Source organism: Schistocerca serialis, chromosome 2 (genome assembly GCF_023864345.2).
Source record: "Schistocerca serialis cubense isolate TAMUIC-IGC-003099 chromosome 2, iqSchSeri2.2, whole genome shotgun sequence".
Lineage (NCBI taxonomy): Eukaryota > Metazoa > Arthropoda > Insecta > Orthoptera > Acrididae > Schistocerca > Schistocerca serialis.
In genome coordinates this window covers 404,548,657-404,575,104 of record NC_064639.1, presented here as the reverse complement: position 1 = coordinate 404,575,104, position 26,448 = coordinate 404,548,657, and the positions used below count along the sequence as shown (strand labels likewise).

Below are 26,448 nucleotides of genomic sequence, written 5' to 3'. Positions count from 1 at the left end.
TTGTGTTCGAGTATAATGACTTTTCTGGAGACTAAAAATCTACTCTGTAGGAATCAGCATGGGTTTCGAAAAAGACGGTCATGTGAAACCCAGCTCGCACTATTCGTCCACGAGACTCAGAGGGCCATAGATACGGGTTCACAGGTAGATGCCTTGTTTCTTGACTTCCGCAAGGCGTTCGATACAGTTCCCCACAGTCGTTTAATGAACAAAGTAAGAGCATATGGACTATCAGACCAATTGTGTGATTGGATTGAGGAGTTCCTAGATAACAGGACGCAGCATGTCATTCTCAATGGAGAGAAGTCTTCCGAAGTAAGAGTGATTTCAGGTGTGCCGCACTGGAGTGTCATAGGACTGTTGCTATTCACAATATACATAAATGACCTTGTGGATGACATTGGAAGTTCACTGAGGCTTTTTGCAGATGATGCTGTAGTGTATCGAGAGGTTGTAACAATGGAAAATTGTACTGAAATGCAGGAGGATCTGCAGCGAATTGACGCATGGTGCAGGGAATGGCAATTGAATCTCAATGTAGACAAGTGTAATGTGCTGCGAATACACAGAAAGATAGATCCTTTATCATTTAGCTACAAAATAGCAGGTCAGCAACTGGAAGCAGTTAATACCATAAATTATCTGGGAGTACGCATTAGGAGTGATTTAAAATGGAATGATCATATAATGTTGATCGTCGGTAAAGCAGATGCCAGACTGAGATTCATTGGAAGAATCCTAAGGAAATGCAATCCGAAAACAAAGGAAGTAGGTTACAGTACGCTTGTTCGCCCACTGCTTGAATACTGCTCAGCAGTGTGGGATCCGTACCAGATAGGGTTGATAGCAGATATAGAGAAGATCCAACGGAGAGCAGCGCGCTTCGTTACAGGATCATTTAGTAATCGCGAAAGCGTTACGGAGATGATAGATAAACTCCAGTGGAAGACTCTGCAGGAGAGACGCTCAGTAGCTCGGTACGGGCTTTTGTCAACGTTTCGAGAACATACCTTCACCGAAGAGTCAAGCAGTATATTGCTCCCTCCAACGTATATCTCGTGAAGAGACCATGAGAATGAAATCAGAGAGATTAGAGCCCACACAGAGGCATACCGACAATCCTTCTTTCCACGAACAATATGAGACTGGAATAGAAGGGAGAACCGATAGAGGTACTCAAGGTACCCTCCGCCACACACCGTCAGGTGGCTTGCGGAGTATGGATGTAGATGTAGATGTAGATGTAGATTTTTGCTTAAGCAAACAGAAAAATCTTCTGACTGCCATTTGAGGAATAAATGCACCCATTCTTCTCCTGGCAAATTATTATGAAATTACTTCTCTTTTTGGCCAGATTTATCAAGGTAGCCTTTAACTAAATATCTAATATCCATATTAGTGAAGGGAAATCCCCAATGTACAGCCCTCAAGATACCTCACTTCAACATTTCTTCTTCTTCTTTATTTAGCACTGGCTGTCCTCCCTTTTTTTTTTTTTGGATGTGCATCCTGCACTTTATTTTGTAGGGTTGATTTAGGTATAATGTACAAATCACATGCTTTTCTGTATGATAATTTACCACTTTGAATATCATGAACAGCTTTATCTAAAAGTTCCGGGTCATAATTACGCCGTACTGTAGCACCTCTCCTGCTCTTATATGTTCTTGACATTATCCGAAATCACCCCACACAGTACACAGTTCTACAAAAACCATCATTATTTTATGACCCTGCATGAGAAACTAGACAAACTTGTACAGAAATTGTCTCAATGCTGTCAGCTACTGAGTGCGCTGACAATTACGGTTACAATAACTTCCTGCTCACCCCAACAACAGGAAGTTTCCACTTTACAATAATGCATGGATTTTTAACACTGAGACTGTTTGTCAATTATTCACCTAAGGAAACAATTGACGCAAAGTAAAAGTTGTGGTAAGTGATAAATGCAATATTGCACTTAAAATAACTGGTGCACGGACGTTAAAATAAGTAACTCTTTGTTTCTAAGCAGTAGCAAAGAGCAAATAAGCCATACTGTCCGAATTCGCCCCGATGTCCGAAAACACCCCGTTTGACAGTACCAAATAATCACAGAGTTAGAGAAGTTAAATACAATAGATTACACTCTATTATCTCACTAGTAGTGTAGAGCTAACATGGGAAAACAATGAGTTGTTACATATATTAAGGCAGAACACAACTTCATAAACACTGAGACAAGTAGATCTTTTTTTAGTGATCAGCACACAGAAGTGTGTGCTTGTGAACTAATACTGAAAAATAGTTCATTTTGAATTGTAGCTGTATGTAGAGTCCCACTGGGAAATTTTGAACTGTTTATGAGAAATTTGGATTCCTTACTATGCTATCTGTCAGACAGCAGCAACCAGTTAATAATCTGTGCAGTTTTCAGCATAGATTTTCCAAGGACTAGTGAACCTGGCAACGCTACGCAATTGCTAAATTTATATGTGAACTGCATATATGTCTTAATCTTCTTCTTTCCCTCTCTCTGACCATCTCCTCCTGCCCCTTTCACTGACCTCTCTCTCTCTCTCTCTCTCTCTCTCTCTCTCTCTCTCTCTCTCTCTCTTTCTTTATCCCCCCCTCCTCCTTCTCTACATCTGCTTCCTCTCTCTTTCTATGTCCATTTCCTCTAACCTCTCTCACTGAGTTTGAGTTTTCTCTATTGTTATTGCCAATGAAACACTGATTGGGAATTGAAACTGCTTAAAATAAACAAGTAAATTGGTTAGGATCATTGGTATATACGAAGGCTATCCACAAACTACATTACGTTTTGGAATTAAAAATAAATAAAGTATTGGAATTTTTTTTTATTATATACAGATGAAAGCCACACTTAAATACTACTTTTCTACATAGTTGCCATTTAAATTAAGGCACTTATCATAGCGATGGACGAGCTTGGAAATTCCTTCGTCGTAAAATTCGGCCGCCTGCGCCTTCAACCACGTGGCGACTGTCTTCTGGGACAGAAAAGGTGTGATTTTTGTGGATTTCCTGGAAAGAAGCACTACAATAAACTCTCAAAGGTATTGCCAAACTCTGCACAACCTCAGAAGAGCAATACAAAACAAGCGCAGGGCTCAAAGATCTTGCTGATTCACGACAACGCCCGGGCCCACACGGCAAATGCCACTCATGAAGTTCTCGAATCTTTTAAGTGGGAGTTGTTTCCTCATCCGCCGTACAGTCCCGACCTGGCACCGAGTGACTTCCACTTATTCCCAGCAATGAAGAAGTGGTTGGCTATGCAGCGTTTTGATGACGACGCACAGGTTCAAGAAGAGGTAACCACATAGTTGAAGGCGCATGCGGCCAAATTTTATGACGAATGAATTTCCAAGCTCGTCCATCGCTACGATAAGTGCCTTAATTTAATGGCAACTATGTAGAAAAGTAGTATTTAAGTGTGGCTTTCATCTGTATATAATAAAAAAAATTTCCAATACTTTATTTATTTTTAATTCCAAAACATAATGTACTTTGTGGATAGCCCTCGTACACCACTCTGCTGCTGGATCTGTGAGGGTAATAGCTTCAGTGACAGTATTTCGCAGTATTAATATGCAAATGGGTAGGATTACCAAGTTTCAGATGATTCAGATTCCATAACAGTATTCTAATTATAAGCTGATAAGCCATAAAAGCAACTTTCCTGTTCAAACTGACTGTGAAGAAGAAGACAAAATAGCACATACCACATAGTTGAGTATACTACTTTGGATTAAAATTGTAGTTAAGGAAAAAGAATATATGTGGGTGAAATGGTTTGTCTAAAGGTTTAAATACTTTGGTATCACATTTAAAACAGACTAAGAGAAATAAAAAGAAACCATACATTCTACAGCAAAGCCCAGCATTTTCCTTTTCGCAGTCGGTTATAACAGAAAACTTGCACATTGTTGTTTAAAAAAAATACAACCTTCGTCCATCCAAATTTTTATTAAAATATTGTGTAAAAATTTTAAATAAATCAGACAAGAACTTTTCCAGAGTTTTGCTAACAGTATTTCCTCTTTCTATATTGTTACATACCTTATATATACAAAACATGCAGCCTAGGTCCATCTGAATGTTCATTAGAGTATCATTTAAAAGTCTGAAGTAATTCGTTCAAAAACTTTTCGAGTTTTTTTGTAACAGTGTTTCGAAGTAAATCGATCAAGAGCTGTTTGAAATATTTGGTAACAACGTTAAACATCGACTTGTCTTTAAATAGTAGTATAGATTTTAAAGGTAAATTTATATACCAATACATTAGGAAAATATGTATCCTACAGCTGACCAAAGAAGTATTAAAGTGCCCTGTAAAAATGTGAAGTAAACCAGTCAATGAACTTTTCAAGTTTTTTTCCTAATAACCTTTTGAGATTTTCAGTAACAATGTTGAACAATGATTTGTTTTTACATAGTACTATAGATTATGATAGGAAAAATTATTCAGAAACCTTATTTGGATTCTAAATCTAATCTCAGACATTAACTTTTCGACACAGGTGGATAAATATAGCAGGTCTCTAATTGATAATGTTTTCTTGATGAAGCTCAAAGCAAGGAAATAACTGTATGCCCAATAACAAATGGTCTATCTGATCATTATGCACAATCAATTAGGATGAACGAGATAGTACCTTACAGTATAGCTATTCCTCAGTGGAAATCAGTTAGAATAATTAATAAATGCAGTAAAAAGTTTTTAAGAATAATTTACAAGAGATGACCTGAGATGAAATTTATAATGAACCAAATGGTGACATAAAATTTAATTTATTCCATGATAAATTCATACCGAAAGTAGCTTGTCACATAAGCTAATCAAAAAGGACATTAAACAGCCCTGTAAAGAAAATGGATCCTTAGAGAGATTCAACAAATGTAATGAGGGGAGATTCTTGTGACTGGGAAAAAAATCACAAATGGAGTTCCTGGAGGCTCAATCTTAGGTCGACCATTGTTCCTCATATGTGTAAATGATCTTCTGTCTAATATACAACAAGCATAGTTAGTTCTTTTTGCAGATGACACTACTATCGTAATCAGTCCCGCAACAGAAAAAATGGAAACAATCTCCTTAACACTATCATTGGTTTTCTGCGAATTGTCTCGCTCTCAATTTTAAAAAGATACAACATATTCAGTTCTGCACATCTAACAGTACTACACCAATGATTAGTGTAACACATGGTGAGGAAATTATAAATACAGTGGAAACTTTAACATTTTTCAGTGTCTATACTGATAAGAATAAAAACCGGAAAAACCACATTTTGAAACTCCTAAAACAACTTAGTTCAGCCACATTTGCACTTAGAAACATTGCAAATATTAGGGAGACACAAATCAGTAAGTTGACATATTTTGTGTGTTTTCATTCAATAACTTCATATGGATTAATGCTGTGGGTCTAATCTTTAAGAAAAAAGTCTTCATAGCTCAAAAATGAGCTGTAAGTATAATATGTTGTGCTCACCTATGAAAATCTTGTAGACATCTGTTTAAGGAGTTGGGGTCCGTATACTGATTCACAGTATATTAACTCCCTCATAACATTTGTTGTAAATAATGCACTTCAGTTCAGAAGGAACAATAATGTACATAACTAAAATACCAGAGGGAAAAATGACATTCATTACTGCACATTAATGTTGTTTTTGGCACAAAAGAGGCACACAATGTTGCAACTAAAAATTTTGAGCACTTACCCAGTGATACAAAATGTATGACAGACAGCAAAACAAAATATGAAAAAAACTGAAAAAGTTTCTCCTTGACAACTCCTTCTAGTCCATAGAAGAATTTCTATCATTTCAATTTGTTAAAGGTTGTGGATAGGAATTAATAAGTCACATCTGTATATTTAATAATAATAATAATAATACAACAAAAAACAAATCTTATAAATGTTCAGCATGTAGCCATATTTACAAACTAATTTGAAATGTGAATGCAAAATGTCTTATGATTTATAGTGAAATGATACATGGAACATGAAATTAACTAACTAATTGCAAGATTATACTGGCCCCACAGTTGATGCAAATGTGAGTAACTGATTTATGATGACATTATTGCAGATTTTTTTAAAAGAAAGAATATGTGACAAAGTTATTTAAATAGTGTGCCATGAAAAGTTTCAGCATTATATAACCATCTTCCAGATGTGAATTTTTTTTTTAAATAGAGGTAACAACTCAATGAGTAGTAGACACATTGAGTTGTTGACATACATAAACAAGACTGAAAACTTTGCTAGGTTATTTATTTATTTATTTTATTATTTTTTTAATGGTGTGTGTGCACATGTACAAACACGCACATGCAAAATGTATGGCACAATGTAGCCGTAGCTGTGGAGGGGGTGTGTGTTGTGTGTGTGTGTGTGTGTGTGTGTGTGTGTGTGCGAGCGCGTACGCACATGAGAGCACGCGCGTCCGAGAGGGGGGTGCATTCCAGCTTGAAAAAGCTAGCAAAGTTTTCCATCTTGTTTACATGTGTGTTGACAACTCAATGCCTCTACTGCTTGGCGAGTTGATACCTTTGCTCTCAATTTTTTTTTACATTCTACTGGGGCTTTCCATTACCATCTTATAGATGTAGCTGCTAACACACTCAAATCTTGGTGGTGGTGGAAATATTTTAAACATCAGTATTTGGCCACTTTGGAGAAGAAAAATGCTGACATGAAGTCCCAGATCACAAAAATATGCACTAACAACATGCATTAAGATTCCAAAGCTCTCTGCAGTCTCTTATGAAGTAAAAGCAAGCGGCACTGCTGTATGGGGAGACTGGCCTGGGAACCTACTTCACACTGTTTAAAAGGAGTAGTTCACATGCAGACATCCTTTTTCCCCAGTCATCACCCAAAAAAAAAAAAAAAAAAATTCTACCTGCTCATCACAATCATCTACAAGAAAGAGTTTAATGGCTTCATCTTTGACATACAATCAACAGAATGGTTTCAAGTAGAAAGGCTTACCCCAGGCTCTGAGTCTCACAAAATAATAATAAAACACTAATTGAAAAATGTTTGATATCATGGAAATGACGAGTATCCAGTATGTGTTGATAAACATTTCTGTAGTATTGAAGCCCACACAGGCACAGGAGATTTAAAGATGTGGCTGTTTGAAGTACCTAGGCTGAGCTGGGGAATCAATACACAGAAAATACAGGCAGTGAAATTAAGTTTACCTCCAGATGGGTAAGGAAAATGATGAAGTCTCCAAAGCAAAAGTTATTATGGGGTTGACGTTATTTTCAGCATGATACTAGAAAATATGTACTCCTGCTAAAGTGGTATATTTAGTAATTAGCCAAGGGTAGTTTTCCAGGAATACCAAAATAAAGAAATGAAAAATCCAAGATGGAATAATGACAATATTATGAAAAGGATATATTGCTACTCACAAAATAGTGAAGATGTTGTGTCATAGACAGGCACAGCAAAAAGATGCTAAAAAAGTAAGCTTTTGGCCAAAAGACCTTTTTCTGAATAAGACAACGCACCACTGTCTCTGGCTACTGTGGCCAGATCTGATTTTGTGTGTGTGTGTGTGTGTGTGTGTGTGTGTGTGTGTAAACATCTTCACTATATGCAGTGCAGCACTCTATCCTTTTTATAACTTTGTCAAAATAAAGAAAGAATCTGCATATACCCACAATTAACAGACATTCTCTCTGGGTAAGCCATTTTCTAAAATGTTTTGGACAGTAATGTAGTCAAGTGTTTTTTGTCAGTCACAGATTAGCTTTAAAAGATTGTTCTACTGAAATAATTAAAATAAATTGTTAAATCACAGTTACATAGTGAGCAGGAATCTCTGTAACTTTTTTAAGGCAATTCACTGTGACACTCGTACTGTCTGAAAGTAGAAGTTCTAATTTTATGTTTTAGGTTCAGACATAATCGGTTCACCATTCATTTATTTAAGCTCACTTAACAAAAAATTGTTCCACCCTAGAGAAATCATCACAAGCATCATTTAATGCCACGTAATTCTTCCCCTGGACTTGATAATCACCTGGATTCATTTAAGAAGTGGCTCCACATGGTTGTGTAGATATGTCACATCCAGGTTAGGCCACTCGATGAGGATGTAATCAAAGCATTTTACCCATTTTCTATCATGCCCCACAGATTTTCTATGAATTTCAAGTTAGCTATTGTTATCTTTATGTGCTTGAGTGATCAATGGCCTCTTGTGAAGTGACTGACTCCCAAGTGTTCATTGCATGCAGCTCCTATCACGATGTTCTCTCTCTAACAGGTTGTGATGGACCTTCATTCACTGTTTGCAGAAATTCCTGTTAGGTTTGGAAGCAATTTTGATTCACAAGCTGTGAAATGCATCTCCAATCCCTCTCAGTCAGGATCTTTTCCAACCACAATACCGACATGTTTTGTGGCAGTGTGCTTGTAGACACACTTCAGTGTGCTTGTACACACACTGAACAGTCTGTGTGCAACATCAACAAATCCATCAACTTCATGGCATGGCCAAACACAATTGTCCCTTTTTGCTACTCTGTCACATCCTCACATTCATGCATGTTTACGTACAATGTCTGTTTGAAATGTAAATGTAGCTGAGCACATGACATGATGGCTGAGCCAGCTGTAATTTTTTGTCCAGTGAGCTTATCAAGTTCAGATAATTCATGTAGGGACATCATGTCACCTGCAATGACCTTTTGACGCAGAAAAAGTGGTATAAACCAAAGAAAATAACGAAGGCAACTAAAAAGTAAATTTTGTTCTTACATCTGTGTCACTGAATCTATTTGTAGTACTGGGAAAAAAGGTACACAAAACTACACACAATGAATCTTATGATAAAGAGTGAAGCAAAAAGATACTAGCATCACACTGTAATCATGTCTATAGGAATGAGAGAAAGTCTACATTCAGAAGGTACAAGAAGATGCTACCAAAATTATACAATATGTCATCATAACAAATGTTCCAGTACAATACAATCTGCCTCAGCTGTCATGTGTTAATAAAGGAATTGAGTGCTACATTTCTGAGCTATGGAAACTGTATAAAAAATTTAATCATGTGCAGTACAAGCAAAATGTATCGCGAAGAACCTGCCAGGCATAGATTTCATTTAAACAAAAAGGAAAAGCTAAAGTTCGTAAACAGATAGTGGGACTCTGTGGTAAACTGTGTGAAACCAAGAACCTACTCTAGCCAATCTCCAGCAAGTTTTTCTTTTATGTGCAAGAAGCAACATGACAGGGTTAAATTAGACATCTTTGATGTGAATGAACCCTATACTGATAAAGATGCAGGCTTAGAAATGAGTAACTTGTCACTGCAGTGTCAACTGATTCAGAATCTTTTACCTCAAAATGTTGTGATTCATACAGAATTAAAGTTGAACAAAAAGATCAGTGTCACTTAGGATAATGTGCCTAAATGTGCAATGTTGCAGTAACTAGCTCAGTTTGCTGCAAGTTTTTGTGGGTGAATATTCCCCACATCTAATAGCAGCACCCAAAAATAGACTGAAATCTAGTAAAATTGTGTATCACAAATTAGAAGGTTTGGTTTTAGCAACCTGCTACTACGGGCAACAATACAAGGTTTGGGGGGGGGGGGGGGGTGATGTGATAATATTTGTTAGTGAACATATTGCATTTAAAAGAATCACATTTCTTGAACAATATACTCAAAAAGACTGCAAGAAAGCTGACTGCAGAGTTAGGGTCAAGACATTTGCAACCAGAATCAATAAGGTAATTTAATATGTTATCTTTCATTCACTACACATACACAGTGTTTGGGTTAAACATATAACAATATAATGCATAATAACATGAGACATAATTGAGATATTTATTGGTGGTTTGGTTCTACAAGTATGGTAACTCAAAATGATTTCTGTGTTTACTTGCAGCAGTTGGCACTGTGCGCACATAGGTGTAACTGCTTTGTACATAAATACGCATCAGTGGCCATATGAACTCCAGGGTAGAAGGTGATCTGTTTGCTTTCTCATGGGCAGCTAAAATCTGTTACACTGCTACAACATCGTTTTTGGCGCGAGTGTGGACTGCAGCCAACTGACAATGTTCCCACTTACGTAACAATCAAGAAATGGGACAAACAGATTCGGCAAACTGGGAGTTTACTTTCAATGTTGTCCCACCACATCAAGCATGCAGTTCCAAAAGCTTCTGTTCAATTAATCTGCACATCTTTCCAGCAGAGCCCCCATAAGTCAGTCAGACAACCAAGCAGGCAGTTCCAGTTACCTCATTTGACAGTATAAATGACGCTGTCCGTTAAAGGTTGCGCCTATGGGCATATAAACTCCAGCTTTGTCACAATATCAAGCCTGAGAACAGACTGAGACCGTAGGCATTCACAGAGACAATTCTTGCAAAAAATGGATAAAAATGAAGAATTCCTTGATTTCATCTGTTTCTTGGATTAGGCTACATTCCATACTCCCAGCATGGTAAACACGCACATCTGCCACAAATGGGGAACTGAACCACCAAGACTAATAGGATAAGAATGTGACTCTCAGTGTGCAGTGTGGATTGTTGAAGGGGAGGGTTATCGGCCCATTCTTCTTTGTAGAACCTACAGTTAATGCAACAATGTACATAGACATGTTGGAGCTATAAGTAGTGTCACAATTACTTTGCCATGTAATCTTTCAACAAGATTACACACCATGGCATTTTGTGAACATTGAGGGGGAAATCTTCAATCACAAGTTCCCAGATTGGTGGATTGGGAGAGGCAGCCCACCAATTTCTTGACCCCCTAAAAGCCAAGACATTATGTCACTTGATTCTTTTTTTCTGTGGAGTTTTATCAAGATTCAGGTGTACCAGACACCATTTCATGATCTACCAGATATGCATCTACTGCAAATGTAACACCTGCAATGCTGCAAAATACTCGAAGACAAGTGGAATAGAGATTAGATATCTGTTGTGCCACTAAAGGTGTGCATATTGAGGTGTATTGGGTGTGTAAAAAAATGTTTTAAGTTACCTATTATATGTTTAACACAGACATCCTCTATTATGAGGTAATTAATCACACATGTAAAAACTATCAATTGGGAAAAAGGCACCTGTCATTACATCCGTGTAATTACAACAACATGGAAAGGATAGATTGCTACTCACCACATAGAGGAGGCACTGACTCAGAGACAGGCAGCACAATGAAAAAGAATGTTAGAAATATCAAATAATGGAAAATCCAGGAAGGAATGTGACAATATTATGAGATGGAAAGTTGCTAATCACCATACAGCAGAGATGCTGAGTCATGATAGACACAAAAAAAAAGACTTTCAAAATTAAAAAATTAAAGTTTTCAGCCACTGGCCTTCGTCAACAACACACACACACACACACACACACACACACACACAGACTGCAGTCTCAGGCAACTGAAACAACACTGTGAGCAGCAGCACCAGTGCATGAGGGGAGTGGTGACTGGGTGGGGGTGGGGGGTGGGGGGGTGGGGGGGTGGGGGTTGGGGAGTGCAAGTAGCAGAAAAGAGGAGAGAAATAAAAAGACTGTGTTTGGTGTGGAATGATGGCTGTGTAACACTGGAATGAGAACAGGGACGGGGCTGAATGGGTGAAGACAGTGGCTAATGAAGATTGAGGCCAGGGGGGTTACAGGAACATAGGATGTATTGCAGGGAAAGTTCCCACCTGCACAATTCAGAAAAGCTGGTGTTGGCGGGAAGGATCCATGTGGCACAGGCTGTGAAGCAGTCACTGAAATGAAGGATATCATGTTTGGCAGCATGTTCAGCAACAGGGTGGTCCACTTGTTTCTTGGACACAATTTGCCGGTGGCCATTCATGTGGACAGACAGCTTGTTGGTTGTCACGCCTACATAGAATGCAGCACAGTGGTTTCACAGGTAGCCCTGCCTTTGATGGAATAGGTGATGTTAGTGACTGGAATGGTGTAGGTGGTGGAGAATGTAATTCAGTTGCTCCAGCCCTGAGTGGTGCTGAGTTATGAGGGAAATGCTCCTCTGTGGCCATACGGCAGTGCTTAGGGACTCAGCATCTCTGCTATATGGTGAGTGGAACATTCATTCTCATAATAATGCTAGAAATATTTTGGCTTTCAGGTTGGTTGGTTGGTTGGTTTGGGGAAGGAGACCAGACAGCGTGGTCATCGGTCTCATCGGATTAGGGAAGGATGGGGAAGGAAGTCGGCCGTGCCCTTTCAGAGGAACCATCCCGGCATTTGCCTGGAGTGATTTAGGGAAATCACGGAAAACCTAAATCAGGATGGGCGGACGCGGGATTGAACCGTCGTCCTTCCGAATGCGAGTCCAGTGGCTTTCAGGCAAAGTCCTTCTGTCGAGGTAGGAAACACATACACATTCGCACAATAACAACAACAACAACCCCCCCCCTCTCTCTCTCTCTCTCTCTCTCTCTCTCTCTCTCTCTCTCTCTCTCTCTCTCTCCCCCCCCCCCTACCTATCTCATACACACAGCCACACACACACACACACACACACACACACACACACACACACACACACACGGTCACTGTCTCTGGGCACAAAGGCCCAACTGTGAATCAGTAGAGACACAGTCACAGTTGCAGACAGAACTTAGTGCCCAGGAAAAAAAAAAAGGAAGGAAGATATCCAAGTGCAGTGCACTAACCACAGCACTGACTTGCTCAGTTTAATGCCGGGAGATAGTGGCCATTTGAATGAGTTGTTGTTGTATGCATGTGTGTGAGTTTTCTACTTCTGAAGGAGGACATTGTCCGAAAGCTGAAATATTTCTAGCATTCTCTTTCATTTTGCCTGTCTGTGACTGAACACCACCTACTGTTATTCTGTCTTGGGTTTTCCATTACTGGTGTAATTAACCAGATGAAGACAAAAGAATATGTTGATGTTTCAAAAAAACAATGAGCAAAAATATTGGTCAAAAACAAAATCATAAAACAACAGAAGCTAATCAGTGGGATGAGACTAAACTTTCCAATGCAGAAAAACATAAATATTTGGTAAGCAACTGATTGACTGCTTCACGTTAAAGATAAATCTTGAGGTGTTTACAGCTAAAAAACTTCTTATGAGTCTTCCTAAAAAACAAACTCTACAAAAACATTGCTTTTTCCAGATATCCAAAAACTGATGCATTTACCAATAAATTATTTTCATTCATGAGACATCACAAGGCTTGCTCAAACAATGATTATTTTAAAATGTGTATATTCCCCCCCTGCAACAACAATTTCTATCCATGTTAGACGAATACACTGATGACATGTAGGTAAAACTGTCTTACCTAGATACTGCAAGTGCACTCTGATTTGGTGCATTCGACCTGTGTGTGGCTTACAAGAAATCACACTTGTCTTTCCATTGAAACCTAGCTTCTGAAATGTTGTGGTACAATGTTTTCCCTTTGGTGAAACTTTACAAACTCCTATTTTGTAACTTACTACCTCTATCGGTTCTTCACATTCAATGATTTCACTGGAAAGAGAAAAATGATATAAGTATTTCTGTACAAGAAAATATAAAATTAAGTGGATATAATATTTACTACTTAGAGACCTGATCTTTTACTCCTATGAAATGTTTCATACATTCGGATTACACCATTAAAAATGACATTAATCTCCAGGTGGTGACATAAATCATAACTTTTAGAGTTTGAGGTTCCTTCACCCTTCATTATGTATTCCTTAACCATGTGGCTTTGGTAGCTTTCCTATTCAATTGCTGTTTAGTATTATTTTCTCCAATAATTCCCTTTCTTTCAAAAGAAAAGGTTCTGAAAGTTACATAATGCCCGTGTCACTCTGAGTTTAGTTTCACTTGCCACCTGGCAAGAAGAAACATTTTTTCTAACTGTATGAGATTGTAGATTGACTCACACATTTTTGTTTTATTTCACTTTAATGAATGAAACATTTCATTTACTCAAGAAATGGCATGCTAGGGACAGTCAGCTATTCCGACAGTGAGCTGGGTACATGAAAAATTTAGAGCTACAGTGTTCAGATTTCATGTGAAAATGGACGTCCACTCACGACTCATTTGCTACCAAAACTAGTGTATATGTTAAGACTAAAGCAAGGGTAAACTATCTTCATCTTTGTAATGTTACAGCCTAAGAAGCTCCTCTATTTATCATTTAAGAAAATTATGGTCTGTTAGCCTCCATCCCACAATTACTTATGTTATCCTTGTACAAACATTTGTTTTCCAACTGCACACACAGATGCATGAAATAGAGGAAATTATAAAAAATAGTCATACATAACAGTCACATTAAACAAGACATAAAACTAAGGAATCAGAAATATTTACTATCATGTCTTAGTCTCAGCCAATAATACCTGCACAAAAACAAACATCATGACATGTTCTCCAACTACCTGTTTTCTAAATTTGTAAAACATGCCTTAACATCTCTTTGAAAACATATGTAAGATATTTCTGCAGCAGCTGTGATGCCTATAAAATAAAACTTGTTGCTAATGACACTCACCATTCATGGATCACTTTGGAATTGAACATGAGATACACAAATGAAAGGCCAATGGCGTGCAGACAGAAATCCGAGGGGATTTGCAGCGGAAAGATATTGGTGGAGATATCAATGCTATTGTATTTGTTTGGCACAAATATTACCAACACTAGTAACAACAGGTATTTGATAATACAAGAAGCAGTCTTGGACATTCTGCCAATACGTCCACGATTTACACACCACCAATGTCAATCACCCATTTAAAGAGTGAAAACAACACGTCACAAACAGAACACAAGATAATGTCATGCCAACTACATTACATTGAAAATATGGTTTGTGTACTCTGATTATTTTTATAGCAAAAATCAAAACATCAAACTAGCATTATACTGTAAATATATAGTTACTAGAATTAATTTTCACCTTTTAGTGAAGTGTGCACTTATTTGAATTTTAATGGCAAATTAAAATTGTATGCTGGACTGGGACTCGCACTTAGGACTTTTATCAATCACGACCAAGTATTCCACCAACTGCGCTATCTCAGCATTACTTACAAACCACCCTTACCGCTTTAGTCCTCCTTTTTAAACTTCACTGAATTTATCTGGTGTACCTTGTAGGTCATAAATACCTGATCAAAAGGATAAAAATACAGTGGCTTTTGTACAATAAATCATTCCCATGTACAATTTGTTGTAAGTATTCCAATAATTCATCTGATAATTTGATAAAGCCAATTTTGTAAAATGTGGGGATGAAAGTAAATTGAATTTTGGATTTTCTGTATCCTAATGGATATGTTACTAGAATTTTGGACAATTTAATTACCTTTTTGGAATTTGTGGCCCTTCCCTATAAGATTCCTATTACATTAACATATTACATCCCCCAAAACAGCCTACAAAACCACACTGTCTTCAATAACGATGATGATGAAACTTTTGTCAACAAAAATTCTGAATATTGCACTAATAACTGATTTTACTGGGTAAACTACTGCTACTTTTACCAAAATTGCATTGATTTTAGAAGTTATTAATATTCAAGCTCCATCAATTTCAGCTGATTAGTTTATACTGGAACAGTTTATGTCTTGCAAAATAATGTTTATATGTACAAAATACCATTTCTAATACAAGATTTCCTCAAACCTGCTTTTTTGAACTTCCTGGAAATGGAAAAAAGAACACATTGACATCAGTGTGTCAGACCCACCATACTTGCTCCGGACACTGCGAGAGGGCTGTACAAGCAATGATCACACGCACGGCACAGCGGACACACCAGGAACCGCGGTGTTGGCCGTCGAATGGCGCTAGCTGCGCAGCATTTGTGCACCGCCGCTGTCAGTGTCAGCCAGTTTGCCGTGGCAAACGGAGCTCCATCGCAGTCTTTAACACTGGTAGCATGCCGCGACAGCGTGGACGTGAACCGTATGTGCAGTTGACGGACTTTGAGCGAGGGCGTATAGTGGGCATGCGGGAGGCCGGGTGGACGTACCGCCGAATTGCTCAACACGTGGGGCGTGAGGTCTCCACAGTACATCGATGTTGTCGCCAGTGGTCGGCGGAAGGTGCACGTGCCCGTCGACCTGGGACCGGACCGCAGCGACGCACGGATGCATGCCAAGACCGTAGGATCCTACGCAGTGCCGTAGGGGACCGCACCGCCTCTTCCCAGCAAATTAGGGACACTGTTGCTCCTGGGGTATCGGCGAGGACCATTCGCAACCGTCTCCATGAAGCTGGGCTACGGTCCCGCACACCGTTAGGCCGTCTTCCGCTCACGCCCCAACATCGTGCAGCCCGCCTCCAGTGGTGTCGCGACAGGCGTGAATGGAGGGACGAATGGAGACGTGTCGTCTTCAGCGATGAGAGTCGCTTCTGCCTTGGTGCCAATGATGGTCGTATGCGTGTTTGGCGCCGTGCAGGTGAGCGCCACAATCAGGACTGCATACGACCAAGGCACACAGGGCCAACACCCGGCATCATGGTGTGGGGAGCGATCTCCTACACTGGCCGTACACCACTGGTGATCGTCGAGGGGACACTGAATAGTGCACGGTACATCCAAACCGTCATCGAACCCATCGTTCTACCATTCCTAGACCGGCAAGGGAACTTGCTGTTCCAACAGGACAATGCACGTCCGCATGTATCCCGTGCCACCCAACGTGCTCTAGAAGGTGTAAGTCAACTACCCTGGCCAGCAAGATCTCCGGATCTGTCCCCCATTGACCATGTTTGGGACTGGATGAAGTGTCGTCTCACGCGGTCTGCACGTCCAGCACGAACGCTGGTCCAACTGAGGCGCCAGGTGGAAATGGCATGGCAAGCCGTTCCACAGGACTACATCCAGCATCTCTACGATCGTCTCCATGGGAGAATAGCAGCCTGCATTGCTGCGAAAGGTGGATATACACTGTACTAGTGCCAACATTGTGCATGCTCTGTTGCCTGTGTCTATGTGCCTGTGGTTCTGTCAGTGTGATCATGTGATGTATCTGACCCCAGGAATGTGTCAATAAAGTTTCCCCTTCCTGGGACAATGAATTCACGGTGTTCTTATTTCAATTTCCAGGAGTGTATTATGCTGATAACCTCCAATGACACTAATAAATTGCATATATTTTATTTTGTAATAAGTCAACACAATAAGCCACTGATACTAGATTTACTTAGTATGAGTCTAACAAATGACAATAAATTGCAAAAATTACACAACTAAAGACAAAATTATGTCCTTCTTACCTTGGAAAATCACCTTCCACTCTACAAATGTATTCTTTCTGAACTTGACGGTTACGGATTTGATGCTCCATTGAACGAGCTTTCTTTGGTGTACGCCCAAAGAGTAAAAGACCAGATGTCAGGCGATCTAGTCGGTGTATAGTGCGTAAATTCTTCAGGTTATACTCTTTCGCAAGTATAAACACAACTGTATTATGACGATATCTCCCACATGGGTGAACCTGGTAAATAAGAGTATTACACACATTCAATGACTGTGTATGAATTCAGGAAGCATCTGAACAAATTAATGTCTCTTTTTCAATCTAATTAATTTTGTGAATGGGTATGAAAATTGTCAAGAGTGAAGCAAATAAATAGTAATATTCAAAGCTTTTTTCAAAGACAAATACGAATTAATGCTAAAAATGTCTGAAGGAAGACAACCATTCGCCACACTGAGGAAACTTTGGGGAATGGGTAAGCAAGGGGGAGAATCTCGGAATGAGTAGTCAAGGGGGGAAAATCTCTCTCCTCCCCCACTCATCAAGTCTCAATGCTGATGAGTGTATGTGTGTGTGTGTGTGTGTGTGTGTGTGTGTGTGTGTGAGAGAGAGAGAGAGAGAGAGAGAGAGAGAGAGAGAGAGAGAGAGAGAGAGAGAGAGAGAGAGAGAGAGAAAGAGAGAGAGAGATTCTAAATGATAATTATGTAAAGGATCCATCTTAGAAGGCAGCTCAATGAACAAGGATACATTAGAATGAAAATTCTTGCAATTACTGTTATAATTAATACATTGTATAGGTTAATGTAAAATTTTTGGCAAAACAGAAATGTTTAGCAGTAGCAATACAGTATAATAAACTAGTTAAATATTTCCAGTTGCACATTTTTTTCACGTTTTTCAGATAGACCACAAAAACTATCTGATCCTTCAGATGTGAGAGCTATTTCTCCAGAACTATTTTATTTAACATAATTCTCCACCAGGATTATCATTTTGCTTTTGGGACAATATGACCTGAGATGTTGTTGATGGCCACAAAATGCTACAGAAATATTCTTCTTATTTTTCAAATTATTCAAGCATATCCTATCACACATAAACAATGTTCACTCAATCAGCACAAATGCTTATGAAGCATGCTAAATTCATTATTCTTGAGTATTAAGTATGTTAGTAGGGCATAAGATATGTCTGATTGTTTTCTTAATACAGAAATATCTCTGGGGTGGGCACTTATGTGGATGAGAAAAATCCTTTTCTCCCCATATATGTTGCTTTTCAAGTCACATTAGTTTGGTACAGTGTAAGACTTGTCTGTCAGCACCCTACAGATTTTAAATATCATTACATCATTAGTACAGACAAATGCTGTTCAAAAGTAATGTTGACTTTGTATGTGTTTAACAGGTGTCTTAACCATGTGTTTTCAATATCTGGAATGATCTTTGTTTAAAGCTCTGAACTACAAAATTCAAAACTTTGAATTGCAAAATTCACAGGAATTTAATTTGTTTGAGACAATTATCACAGTTCAGATGTTTTGATATTTTTACCATAGGAAAAGAAGAGACAACCCATACTGCTTTTTAGGCATTGTATTGCACTTGAGCATATTGTCAAGTCTTCATTCTAACAATCTGTGCAGCCGCATCATTTTGAAATGGCTTCATAGTAAGCCAACACTTTCAAAATGCACCAATAAACATCAAATTTGCTGCTATGTCATTCAACAAATTACCGATTCATATGACACCCTTGTCCATTGTATTTTCTCAGTTTTTCTTTGTTCATTTTTCTCTTACTTACTGGCAAGCACACAATAACATTCAACATTTTAACATGTCCACTATATCACAGGAAATAACCACATGAAAAAATTAAGAGAGTTGGATAAATGTACAACAAAGTCAATCAACTTATGTTTCCATTTTACTGTTGAGGTGTAGCCAGGTGGAATGGCTCCACTTCCTATAATTCCATAAACAATTTCTTTTCTGTTTTCTGTTGTACACATAATGAACATATCAATTTTTCACAAAACTGCCAAATCCTTATTTGTGCACTATTTCACAAAACTTCATTACCCATCAAGTAGTTTTCACACTACTGATGATAATGATATATTTAATTTATGTGGACACATTTTATTTAAGGAAATATTTAAAATTTTAAAGTCATTTCAAAATTTGATCCTGATAGTAACTGTTTGTTTCAACATTGACATAGCTTATTTGAAAGCTCACAATCTCCTCTTCCAAATGCCTCTTTTAAGTTGTCCAAAAACTTAATATTTCAACAATTATTCATATTCAAAATTTTTGTATTTCAGAATATTCAAGACTTAAAATGTAATCCTTTTCAAATTCCAGTCTTACAGCTTAGTAGTATCATGTTTTCTATTTCCAAAAATGCATAGCTTTCCTAAAATGATATGTTAATTAATGAAATATTCAAATTCTAAACATTCACTTCCCAGAAAATTTGTGGTGGGCTTTGAAAATTCCAGTACACATTAAAAATTCCATTTCATAAAACAGTACTTGCCATTTTGTCATTTTTTTATAATACTTCACTACCAACTGTATCTTTCCAGTGTTTACTTTTTCTGTATTTTATGTTAATATCTAAACTGTAACATCTTTGTATTTTAAAATTTTGTAATTTCTCTACTATTCATGTCTTCACATAGGCATTGCCCATAAAGTCACTAATGAAATTGTGAGAGACCAATCTGGGTAGCTTACTCATCTGTGTTGTTAAACTGATATTAATGCAGTACGAGCAAGCTATTATTTATTGACAATAAATGCAAATGAACAGAGAAGTCAACTCAACAGTGTTCTTGTGAATTATTTTTATTAACTTTCCAAATCATCTGATAGTCATGAGAAGAAGGTTAGTGAAGACGGCAATCTACAGGACTTAAGAGGTGTACAAAACAGGTCAGTAATGTTCCGCTGTAGGGACATTCTCATAGAGAAATAAAGTTTGCCTAAACTTCTTACAATATAGCTGTGTCTTGGAAAACTTACCTCAGACCAGTGAAAAGTCAATCTGATAGTAGCTTGAGTCACACTCATGGAGGAGTTGAGTGGCATCTTATACACTAACATTTTGTGTGTGTGTGTGTGTGTGTGTGTGTGTGTGTGTGTGTGTGTGTGTGTTGATCAAACATTGTGAAATAAAATCTACCAAAGTCTTGAAATGATTAAATATGTTTAAATGTGTTTTTCTTGTCTTAATTTTAATTTTATTTTATTTATTTAGCAGGTTCTGTGGGGCCAAAGGTTTGAAATGAATAAATGTGATTAAACATGTTTAAATGTGTTTTCTTGCTTTTAATGTAATTTGATTTTATGTATTTGTCAGATTTTGTGGGACTATGTCTTTCATAACAACACTAGCGTCAACTGAAAAGAGAAAAGTTTTTGAATCATCTGTCACATGTAGTGGCAGCACACTGATATACATCAAGAAAAGTAATGAATCTACAACAGAAACCTGTGGCACCTGCCACTTCACATGGCTCCAGACAGATTCAGATATCTTCCCTGGTTGTTAACACTAGAGTAAAATCTTACAATTCTTTTTTTCAAATATGAGATGAAACACTGTTGAGATTTTCCTTAATAACATAACGATGCAAATTATGAAAAAGTATTGCATGATCCATGCAACTGAATGTTGTTGTTACATTAAAGAAAATACCTACTGTCCTCAGTTTATCATTTAGTTCTGATAGTGCATCACACATAAAGGAATACAGAGCATTTTCTTTGGGTACACTTTTACTGAAGCCAAACTATGAGTGTAACAGCAAACTGTGGGTACTGAGATGTGCCATTCTTCTCTTATACAGTACTTCCTCAAAAACTTTTGACAACACTGGTAGCAAAGAAACTGGCTGGTGATTGTCTGTTTTATCTCTTTTTCCATTTTTATAAAGTGGTTTCCCTGATAAGTCTTTCAGCCTGTTAGGAAATACACTACCTGACAAAAAATGTGAAGCACTCAGAAGACATGGTCAGATGTCAATGTAACTTCGAACATGTACCTACCTTTGATGAGTATGTAAATGATTATCATTGCAATTCTTTGAGACAGACAGAACAAACATCAGATTGCATTATTGTTGTTCCAGTGTAATGCTGTTACCAGGCCTCGTAGAGTACCAAGGGTCATTAACAGCATCAGATTTTGAATGATCACTGTGAAGGACACACAGATGCCGCATACTCATGTCAGGCAGGAATACTCCCGTCAAGGTTCCAGTCAGCCACATCTGACCACCAGAAGGGAGCATTGCTATTGTGCACCGACACATTCTAGCCCCTTCACATGTGTGCCTGTCATCTGAGACCGAATAATGGATTTCCTACAACATTCTCGGCATCATCCTGTACCAATGGCAGGAGACCAGCAGCAGCTGGAATATGGAATTATCATCCCAAATATAAGCTGCCATTAACACTACAACTCAAATGGCTGAATTTGGAGTGTTGTTGTGACTGCTGATGGATGGCATCACACTGTGTTCAGTGATGAATCATGGTCTGCAGTATCCCAGATGACCACAGTCAGCAGGTATAAGGGAACCAGGTGACAGGTTCCATTCTTTCAATGTTTTGGAGAGGTAAAGTGCCGTTACTACTTGCGACACAGTGTGTAGAGCCATCAGGAATGACTTGAGGTCAGGGAATTCTGGCAGAGCAACGATATGTCATGGGTATCCTGTACCCTCAGATGTTACCTCTCATGTGATGTATCATAAAGCCTTTTTTTTAAACATTATAGTGCTTATCCAAACATGGCCTGTGTCTCTATGAAATGTCTGCACAATGTTGAGGTATTCTGCAGATTGGACCTGACAGAACATGAGTGGGATCAGCTCATATCTAAAGTCTGCCTCCGTGCCAGTATCCAGGATATCAAGGACCAGGTACAACAGTTGTGGGCCAGTTTGCCTCTGGGAAGGATACAATGGCTACGTGACACCCCTCCCAACCGTATCAGTACATGTGTTCAGGACACAGTGGATATAACGTCATACTGATAAGGGGGGCCCATATTGGCCCATACTGCCAAGTTCTTTGCAAATTTGACTCAGTTTTGTAATCACTGAAATAACATCACATACCCTCTCAACCTACGAAGTTTCATTTCATTTTCTTGTCCCCTTCCACATTCTACACTTTTTCTCTCAGAAAGTGTAGATCACACCTGAAAGACACATTGCATAGTTTGTCTGATGGCAGAAATATGGTGCACTGAACCTCCATAATGCTGCACGTCAAACACCACACACACACACACACACACACACACACACACACACACACACACACACATACATGCACAGAGACAGAGACAAAGAGAGAATTATTGTTACTTTTGATGAGAGGCTATTCTTAACCCTTGCATGTACATACTTCTCCCTATCAAAACATTCTTCTGTAAAGTGTTTTGAGTACATTTTGAAATATTCTTAGGCATGATCATCCGTACTAGTGATATAGCTCCCTATCGTAATTACTTTATAATAAACATAGTAGTTATAAAACCTCAATAAGATACAAGAAATGACTCAGAATGTCATGCACAGATCATATCTGCAGATCTGTTCAGTGGGTATACAGTCAATGAATTCACTGTTCAGTTATTTATTAAGAACTGACCATTTCTAGCAGAATAGAGCAATTTAATTCCACTTATTTATCAATACTCTTAAAAACAACAATGTTTAGTTCAAATATTTCTGTTACCCTGTAGAAATGGTGTATCAGTATCAATCACAAATCTCAAATTTAAAAACATCAACATCTGAGCAGACCTTGGACTTTCATTAAAAAAATTTAAACATGTTATTTTTGTGCGCTTCCAGTCTTTGACATTCTGTGTCTTGGTGTACTCAAGTCCACTTTAACTCTAGTGTCCAAGTGGTGTACATTCTCTCTGGTGTTAAACTCACTAGAGTCGCTTTTGACATAAAGTAATGATGTATAGATATATAAATTTACAACAGTCAGTATTTTGAGCTTGACAAAGAGAGGGTGACAGTGTCCCTTAGGCTTCATTTCGCTCATAATCCTGACGAATCTCTCTCTCTTTTTTTTTTTTTTTTTTTTTGCCTTCCGGAATTTCACTGACATAACAGGAATGTCTCAATACCAGCACACTGGAGGAGATGTACGACAGGAAAAGGCATCTTCAGATACTCGTTAAGAACTGTATCACTCAGTTCCTATATGGGAAGCACGATCAAGCTATTTTCCTGGAGACATAGCCGATATTTTCCTCCCAGTTCAATTTGGAATCTATGTGAAAACCTAGCAGTTTTACTGATTTAGGAGTGAATGTAACAAATAATCAATGAATAGTGGAAGCATTGAGTCGCCCACAGGCACACAAAAAAGAATGACAACTTCACTAGTTTCCAGATGAAACATTTTTATTTTTGAGTGAGAACATGCAATCAAGCACACACACCCACAAACACACACACACACACACACACACACACACACACACACACACACACACACACACACAATCTTTTACAGCTACAGTGTGCCAGCAGATTACACAATGCTGGGACTGCTGTTGAAAGGTATACTGGGATGAGGGGTTGTATTGGGAGCAGTGAGTGGAACAGGCAAGGAGTGGGTGGGAGCGTAGCTGACAGGTTAGGTGTTGCCCTTCCAGTACGTCCTTAATTCTTGCAATTCTCCTTGACTCAGTCTCCACTAACCCCCTGTACTCATACCCTCTTCCCAACAGTCTCCCCTTTCTCTGTTCTGTTGCTGCCTCTCAAACCACTCCCCCCATCACCATCATCATGCGCTATGCGATTTCTTCAGCTTCAGTGTCCATGTGTCACATTCCTATCCTGTGCACTTGCTACCTCTCCCTCCCACATTCCCACCTCATACACCTGCTGCCTTCTTCTGAGTCATCAACCATCCTTTCTCAACCCTCCCTCCCACTCTCCATCCCCATTCTTCCCTTGACATGACAACCCCCCCCCCCCTCCCCCCATTCCACTGCTTAACAGCAGTACTGGCTTTGTGTATATGTACTCTACCTTGAGAAAGGATTCATCTGAAAGCTAATGAAGTTTTCATACTTCTCTGTGTGTTATTGATGACTCAATGCTTCACTATTCAGTGAGCTGTTACCTTCACTCCTATATTACTTACATTATACCTGAACTTCCATACAAGTTTCATTGATTTACCTTTAAAACATTTAGTTAATCCCAGAATTTGTTTGTATTTTTTATTGCATCTCTGCTCATTGTCATGTAAATGATGGCCATATAAGACAAAAATTACTCCTAAGATATCACACTTTCTTTACTATTTGTGTCAACATTTTTTAATACAAAAAGACTATACCATAATGAGACCTTTAAGGTGCTTTCCTACCAAAAAAATAGCTGTTAGTCCTTTAACAAAATTCTCTTCGCATCTCATTGTTAAAATTCAGTCTTTGTATGTGAGAAGTAAACAAACAGCACTATTACAGAAGTCATATGACCATCCCTGTTTGACTCTGACTACATGTGCAGTAGGTTATGATCACCTCTACCCTACAATTATTTAGGCAAACCTTCCTTACAAAGCTCTTATCTTCAAAAATAGTGAATTTGGTACTGTTATGTGGATTTCTACAGTATTATCCATTAGGAATTTTGTTCAAAGTGAACATCCCAACTGACCCAAATCCCCCCCCCCCCCCCCCCCCCTTATACAAGGGTTCAAACTTTAATAGTGGCAACTATTTATTTACAGCTCGTAAAAAATGTTTCAAAGTTTTACTGACCTTCAAAGTAGTCACCAGTACTGTGTATAACCCATTGCCAGTGATGTGGAAGTTGTAGGATAGTCTTAGCAGTGCCAGTTGTGTTGACAGTTCGAGCGGCACGGTCTACTGCCCAACGAATTTGTAGCAGTTCTAAAGAGAATGCCGTGAAGTGTTTCCTTCAGTTTAAAAATCGAGTTGAACTTACGAGGGCTTAAGTCAGGGGAGTGCAGTAGGTGGTATAGCACTTAGCAGCCCCATCAGTCAAACAAATCAGTAAAGTTTGCACTGTACGTGCTTGAGCATTGTCCTGCATTATGATGGTCAGGTCCTGCAGAAAGTGTCATCACTTCTGTCTCTATGCTGTTCATTTTTGGAACACAACCTATGACCAGCTTAGAGACAGAAGTGGTGACACTTTCTGCAGGACCTGACCATCATTTTGCAGGACAATGCTGAACTGAAGGAAACACTTCACAGCATTCGCTTCAGAAATTCAGAACTGCTACAAATTCGTTGGGCAATAGACCACACCGTTCGAACTGTCAACACAACTGGCACTGCTAAGCGTATCCTATGACTTCCACATCGATGGCAATGGATTATACACAATGCTAATGACTACTTTGAAGGTCCGTAAAACTTTGACACACATATCTATTTTGTACGAACTGTAAATAAATAGTTGCCACTGTTAAAGTTCCAACCCTCACATCTTCATACAATGCATATGAAAGATATCTTACTACACCCTTATTAAATCTTAATTTTGCTTTAGGCACGGATTTTTTATCATCTTCTGCCCCTCGTTATTAATACAAATGTCATCATGTATGACAATGGATTTATCACATGAAATAACACATCACTCTGACAGTGTGGCATATAAAACCAAATGGGAAATTCTTGTGAGATACCTAAATGTCATTCGTACCAATGTTGTATTTTGATGAGTCCATAAATATTTCAGTTATTTGACATGTATGCCACTTCAGATAAATACAAACACACAAAAATTAAAAAGAATCACCAGCTCATAGAATTTGGCCACAATTCACTGAAAACATTTATTTTATTTCAGAAATGTTTAATGTCACGTGCTAGTAATGGTCCGTAAGTCATGTTCCCCCTATAATTAATTCATAAAACTAAGCCACCTCATTCAAAAGTATTAAAATTGTTTGTCTTTATTCAGTACAATGCTGCTCAGTGTTAAAATACTTTGGGAAACTGCAATAATTTGGTTCCTTAAAATACTAATATTTTTGCAGAAAATAAATTGTTGTGGTTCAGAGAGATCATGGATCGTCACTGCTTCTGTCTTTCTTTTTTTGTTAAGGGATAATAACACATATAACAGAAGGTCAC

The 26,448-nt window shown here is 38.4% G+C and overlaps 1 protein-coding gene across 1 annotated transcript in view; it reads right to left on the bottom strand.

The window, feature by feature from the left end:
• LOC126456023 (pseudouridylate synthase RPUSD2-like) overlaps nucleotides 1-26,448 on the bottom strand; it is a 561,359-nt gene that overhangs the window by 24,621 nt on the left and 510,290 nt on the right. The window contains exons 7-8 of the mRNA XM_050091777.1: nucleotides 17,297-17,517; nucleotides 13,347-13,537 (exon numbers count right to left, since the gene is read on the bottom strand). Of these exons, the coding sequence (XP_049947734.1) occupies nucleotides 13,347-13,537; nucleotides 17,297-17,517 (412 nt within the window). The remainder of the gene's footprint in view (nucleotides 1-13,346; nucleotides 13,538-17,296; nucleotides 17,518-26,448) is intronic.